The sequence below is a fragment of the Sinohyriopsis cumingii genome, chromosome 15, assembly GCF_028554795.1.
Source record: "Sinohyriopsis cumingii isolate HCF-2022 chromosome 15, ASM2855479v2, whole genome shotgun sequence".
Lineage (NCBI taxonomy): Eukaryota > Metazoa > Mollusca > Bivalvia > Unionida > Unionidae > Sinohyriopsis > Sinohyriopsis cumingii.
In genome coordinates this window covers 137,904,934-137,912,017 of record NC_142975.1, presented here as the reverse complement: position 1 = coordinate 137,912,017, position 7,084 = coordinate 137,904,934, and the positions used below count along the sequence as shown (strand labels likewise).

The window sequence follows — 7,084 nt, the reverse complement described above, 5'->3', positions numbered from 1 at the left end:
TGCTGAAGAAACCATTACTAGAACATAACGATTTAAAGAACTACCTCCCAGTTTCTAATCTCCCATTCATATAAAATATCTTAGAAAAGGTTGTTCTATCCCAGATTGTATCTCGTCTAAATTCAAACAGTCTTTTTAGCAATGTACAATCTGCATATCGCCCTTGCCACAGTACTGAAACTACTCTTCTAAAAGTAGTTAACGACATTCTCTCTGCGTTGGATAGCGGAAAGATTACAGTCCTCACCCTCCTTGATTTGTCTGCAGCATTTGACACAATAGACCATGATATATTACTTCACCGTCTCCAGCATGTATTTGGCATTCATGATACAGCCTTACTGTGGTTCAAGTCCTACTTGGTCAACAGTACACAAATAGTATCTGCAAATGGAATACACTCCAGCCCAGTTGATCTATGTTGTGGTGTTCCACAGGGGTCTGTTCTTGGCTCTGTTCTCTTCATTCTCTACACTCAGCCGCTCTCAAGTGTCATAGATCATCGTCCAGTGTCTCACCAATTGTACGCTGATGACACCCAAATATACAAATCTAGCCACCCAACTGAAGTTGATGCTACCATCCAAGGTGTAGAGAGGCGCATTTCTGATGTGAAATCATGGATGACATGTAACAAGCTGCAGATGAATGATGATAAAACTGAGGCCATTCTGATCACAACACAAAGACTTTCTCATTCACATCCTTTACCTCAAACAATAAATATCAGCAACGCCAACATTAAATTTACATAAACAGTACGAAACCTAGGTGTTACTCTGGACAGTACTCTCACATTGCACCAACATGTCATGAACATATGCAAGGCTGCATATCTTGAGCTGAGAAGCATCAGCTCAATTCGCAAATATCTTTCAGTTGATGCCACTAAAACACTTGTGTGTTCATTAGTACTTTCAAGACTGGACTATTGTAACTCAATTTTGTCTGGTTCATCTCAATATATACTCCAGAAACCTCAAAAAGTTCAAAACACAGCTGCTCGGATCATACTTAGCGTACCACGATCAGAGCACACCTCCCCGCTGCTCTGTACCCTACACTGGCTATCCATTCGATCCAGAATCAAACACAAAATTTGTTCCCTGTGCTACGTTTCACTGTCGGACTCTAGTCCAACATACATATCCGATCTCACCCATGTGTACACACAAGCAAGATACTTACGCTCCTCCTCTGACAATCGTATACTCATTATTCCCACTATGAAAACAAAGTCATACGGACAGCGTTCTTTTGCATATCAGGGTCCAGCAACGTGGAATGAATTGCCCACTGAACTTAGACACAAAGACACGGTGATCACATTCAAGAGGGCTCTCATAACTCACGTATTTCGACTGCAAGAACAAACTTAAAGACCTAATAATGTTTCCTACCTAAAATATTCTCAGCATGTTTTTTATTTTTTAATGTTTTCTTATAATTTCAAAGTGTTTGTATTTGTCATAATTTTATTATATGTTTTTTTTATCTTATAGGTGTTGTCTAATGTTGTAAAGCGCTTAGAGCTTCTAAAGATTAGGCGCTATACAAAGTCCTCATTATCATTATTATTATTATTATTATTATTATTATTATCATACCCTTAATACTGGCTTATGTTGCTTATGGCTGTTAGATACCCATCTTGTTGACTTATGTTGCTTATGGCTGATAGATAACCTTCATACTGACTTATGTTGCTTATGGCTGATAGATACCCTTCATACTGACTTATGTTGCTTATGGCTGTTAGATATCCTTCATACTGACTTCTGTTGCTTATGGCTGATAGATACCCTTCATACTGACTTCTGTTGCTTATGGCTGTTAGATACCCTTCATACTGACTTATGTTGCTTATGGCTGATAGATAACCTTCATACTGACTTCTGTTGCTTATTGCTGTTAGATATCCTTCATACTGACTTCTGTTGCTTATGGCTGTTAGATACCCTTCATACTGACTTCTGTTGCTTATGGCTGTTAGATACCCTTCATACTGACTTCTGTTGCTTATGGCTGATAGATAACCTTCATACTGACTTATGTTGCTTATGGCTGTTAGATACCCTTGATGCTGACTTATGGTGTTTATATTTCTTAGATATCCATAATGTTGTCTTACGTTGCATATAACTGTTAGATGCCCTAGATGTTGATTTTTGTTGTGTATGGCTGTTAGATGTTCTAGATATGTTGACTTTTATTGCTTCTGGCTGTTAACTATCCTTATATGGCTGTTAGATACCCTTCATGCTGACTCATGTTGTTTACACATAGTTTTAGTTTCATTTTTCTACCCATTGTCGATGCTGCGTGTATTTAATTGTTTAACTCTACTTAATATGCAATGTTTTTATTTAGTAGTACTTTTGTCTTTCTAATAGATTTTTATTGATTTTAGTTTTGTAGTTTGCTTGCGTCTTTCAGTTACTTTTGATTGCTCTGTACTGTAATCATACGTGTTCTTATATATATGTTGTTAGTTAATGATACATGATTTGTCTTGTGATACATATGCTTCTAATGCATTAGCACTTGTCGTATATGTGTGCATTCTTTACGTATAAAACGGTATCATAAGTGTGTATTGGTCAGCCAATATCAAAGTGTATTTAAACACTGCATGTAATTGTATAGTAGAATATATTCGGGGAAATTTATTTTTCTGGAATTATATATATGGGTTCGAATCTCCGTAGAGTATGAGCATATCAATGCAATTCCGACTCCTAACAAAGTTTGTCCGTGTCTACGCCTGCATATTGAGTCAGTGTTAATTTAATCCCTCAGATCTGATCAACGCTATTTAAACATCTGTTTTGTATATTTGACCTCTAACCGTAACCCAAAGGTACTTTATACAGTCGTCCGATGAGCCTCTTAACACTGGAATATATCTGTACTGAATTCATTCACCTGTAGAGAACAAGGTATATATGCCATACTAAATGCTAACCCGGATATTAGTCCACACAGTTAAGCCACAAATTTATTGCCAATGAATACATCTCGTTGGCTCAGTCTAATTTCCATGTTTGACATGTGAAACATCTGCGAGAACTTTAGACGGTAAACTTACTTTGTCACACGGATAAAAAGAAGCATTGAGAAAACTGTGCTCCCAAATATATGCGTTTGTTTAGTGGAGTGGCTTGACATTTGAGAGTTGAGAGTGTTCAACCATCGAAACCAAAGGGAGTTACTATGTTTTGTAAACACCAGTATGCCTCATGTCGCGTCATTGCCAATTTCAGTATATAATATCACGGAAGATGAAAATATTGTAAGTAAGTTTTTGCATGTGGATAAAAAGGTGCTTCTTTATTGTGCCTACACTAACAATTAAGTTGTGCCTTAGAATGTATTATCCCAGGACTGGACAATTTTCACGGTTCCGTAGAACGAAGAATAACTAATGTAGTGGAGTAATGGCACAGATGGAAAATTCTGAGCACGTGCTGTTAGTGCTGTGTTTTGCATTTACAGGAGTAAAATCAAGTAAGTATATTACATGACACCCACAAAGGTGTGTTTCATGCATTTCGTTGTTCTTTCTCTTCATTCGAATCTTTTTAAGTAGTTTGTGTATGTTATGAGATAGATCAGTACATGTCGATAATGGTTTAAATAAAGGCATCTATAGAAACAATTTAGCTATGTATCTAATTACTAACAGCTGCCTCGCTTGGTGTTCAGCATTAAGAGGTTAGTGTTAGGACTGGTCGGCCTGGTGTCAGGATAATGTGACTGGGTGGGACATCATGCTACACGTCTGCGGCATGATGCCCCAGTACTAGACATCACTATAAACTGCCACATTGCAGACATCGTAGCGATACGACTGAAAAATTGTTAAAGCTGCGTTAAAAATCAAAATCACATCACATCACAAATGTATCTAATTGTTCAGCACACCTGTGTCTCTATATAATACTTTTGTCTAAACTCGGTGTTGAATCTGAGGTTTGTGATCATTCCATTGTGATGTGCCACCAAAATGACCTACAAAGGCCAAGATCCAAGTCAAGGTCAAGATCCAAGTCAAGGCCAAGATCCAAGTCAAGGTCAAGATCCAAGTCAAGGCCAAGATCAAAGTCAAGGTCAAGATCCAAGGCAAGGCCAAGATCCAAGTCAAGGTCTAGATCCAAGGCAAGCTCGAGATCCATGTCAAAGTCCCTAAGACAGAAAACTCGCACGTTAACATAATATGGTAAACACTCGTGTAATCAGATATCCATAGGGTGTTGGTCATCTCCAGCCATCTGGAGAGGTAATAACATGGCATCATAGGAGGTAAAAGTACATGACGGTGTGCCAAAAAGAGTTGGTCACTGCTACCTTATTTTCTGACTGCATGGAACAGATTGCATTATAAAACGTTTATTTTATGTCCTATTAACACCACGCTTTTAGATGAAAAAGTGTGGATTATACGAATCTGTCCGACCGGTCGTGCGTGTATACGTGCATATGTTATGTCGTACTACAACCATCCTCTTTCGCAATTTTGCATAAGAAACTTTACATTGTGGCTTATGATTGGGTGTGGTCTATAGCTGAGTAGTTGTTTATCGAATTTTTAGTCCATCCTCTGCGGAGTGGGGTGGGGGGTGCCTGGAGATCTGGACGCTTATGTATTTACATATAGTGGTGGTGGTGGCAGTAGGTTTATAATTTAGTGTGGATAATGCTGTTTTGCTATACACTTCTGTTGGTATTACGCCATATTCATCGTCATGTTCTCATTGTTTTGGTGTTATGACATTCATCGTAGTATTCTTATTGTTTCGTGTTATGACATAGTCATCGTAGTATTCTTATTGTTTTGGTGTTATGAAACATTCATCGTAGTGTTTTTATTGTTTGGTGTTAGGAATTATTCATCCTTGTGTTCTTATTGTTTGGTGTTATGACATAATCATCGTAGTGTTCTTATTGTTTGGTGTTATGACATAGTCATCGTAGTGTTCTTATTGTTTGGTGTTATGACATAATCATCGTAGTGTTCTTATTGTTTGGTGTTATGACATAGTCATCGTAGTGTTCTTATTGTTTGGTGTTATGACATAGTCATCGTAGTATTCTTGTTGTTTGGTGTTATGACAGTCATCGTAGTATTCTTTTGTTTGGTGTTATGACAGTCATCGAGTATTCTTATTGTTTGGTGTTATGACATAGTCATCGTAGTATTCTTCTGTTCGGTGTTATGACATAGTCATAATAGTGTTCTTGTTGTTTGGTGTTATGACATAGTCATCGTAGTGTTCTTGTTGTTTGGTGTTATGGCATAGTCATCGTAGTGTTCTTGTTGTTTGGTGTTATGATAATCATCGTAGTATTCTTTTGTTTGGTGTTATGACATAGTCATCATAGTGTTCTTGTTGTTTGGTGTTATGACATAGTCATCATAGTGTTCTTGTTGTTTGGTGCTATGACATAGTCATCGTAGTGTTCTTGTTGTTTGGTGTTATGACATAGTCATCGTAGTGTTCTTATTGTTTGGTGTTATGACATAGTCATCATAGTGTTCTTGTTGTTTGGTGTTATGACAGTCATCGTAGTATTCTTGTTGTTTGGTGTTATGGCATAGTCATCGTAGTGTTCTTGTTGTTTGGTGTCATGATAGTCATCGTAGTATTCTTTTGTTTGGTGTTATGACATAGTCATCATAGTGTTCTTGTTGTTTGGTGTTATGACAGTCATCGTACTATTCTTATTGTTTGGTGTTATGACATAGTCATCGTAGTATTCTGGCTGTTCGGTGTTATGACATAGTCATCGTAGTGTTCTTGTTGTTTGGTGTTATGACATAGTCATCGTAGTGTTCTTGTTGTTTGAGCAGCTGCAGGACTACTACCAACATGGTGATTTTTCAATTTGAATGATTTGCAGGTGTAAGAGAGTCTTTGACCTATGACCTCTGTACATCACTGCTAGATAATACAACACACAAATGCAACTTATTTTAATGTCTTTTACAATGTGTCTATCATTTGTTATAATTTATTTTACGATGTATCGATCATTTGTTGCATTTATGCGGGTTATAGCTACTCATTGTAGAGTTTTTCTTGCTGTAATATTGGATTAAAAGTATATATATCCTTCTAAAAATAAAATACGTACGATTAAAACAAAATATTTATCCATCGCCTTTCTTTGGATAAAATGAAGAGAAGCATCAGGACAGGCCTTAGGTCGATTGGACCGATTTGTCCCAATCGGGACAGGCACTCACAGGGATCTCGCGCGTTAGTAATTTTAAAAAATATTTATATAGAGAGAAAGTAACTTTAAAGCGATGGAAGAAATTTTTAAGTTCATTATCATATAAAACTTAATTAAAAGTTTATTTCCAAATACAATGCTCACAGGGGGGCCGCGCGTAAATCAGGGGGTGGGGGTGGCTGCGTTTGCTAAGGCTGTTACTCAGAAGCATTCACTTCGCTGCTTTCAGAATGCGCGTGTACATGTTTACTTACCTACCTGCGTGTACATGAAGAACGTTTTTCAATGAAAAATGTTTACTTATGATTAAGGTTTAAAATTATGTATTCTAGTTTTTATGAAGCATTAGACGCCTTTATACTTCAATATTTGGGGCTGGGCCAATATGGGTACGTGAGAAAGCTTGCCAGTAGTTTACGGTGGGCAGGTAGTTCTTACCAGTGTATGCATACATACATACATACACACACACACACACACACACACACACACACACACACACACACACTTGGTACACGAACAATTTTGTTTTGAACCGCGGTATTTCTGAACATACCGCGATACGTACCTCAGTATACCGTAATTATATTAGGGACCAATAAAAAAAAAAATCCGTGCAGGGACATGTAATGTTTTTTAAATTTTCGGATCTCACATAGCTGGAAAAATATCTTGCTCTGATTCATTGCCAAATAACACCATGTTGTATCCATATTGTATACATTGTAATGTTTGAAACAAGTTATTTATATTAAGAATCAAGGGAAAAAAATATATCGACTCGAAAGAAAATAGCAGCTACCAGGCCCATCCCACCCCCAAAAGTAGATTGGCCAGTACCTTAAAG

General features: G+C 37.3%; 1 protein-coding gene across 1 annotated transcript in view; it reads left to right on the top strand.

Moving 5' to 3' along the window:
• Positions 1 to 2,954: 2,954 nt before the first annotated feature.
• Positions 2,955 to 7,084, top strand: part of LOC149782882 (uncharacterized) — a 50,335-nt gene continuing 46,205 nt past the window's right edge. Inside the window, exon 1 of the mRNA XM_089934942.1 lies at positions 2,955 to 3,507. Within this exon, the coding sequence (XP_089791068.1) occupies positions 3,438 to 3,507 (70 nt within the window). The 5' untranslated portion in view covers positions 2,955 to 3,437. The remainder of the gene's footprint in view (positions 3,508 to 7,084) is intronic.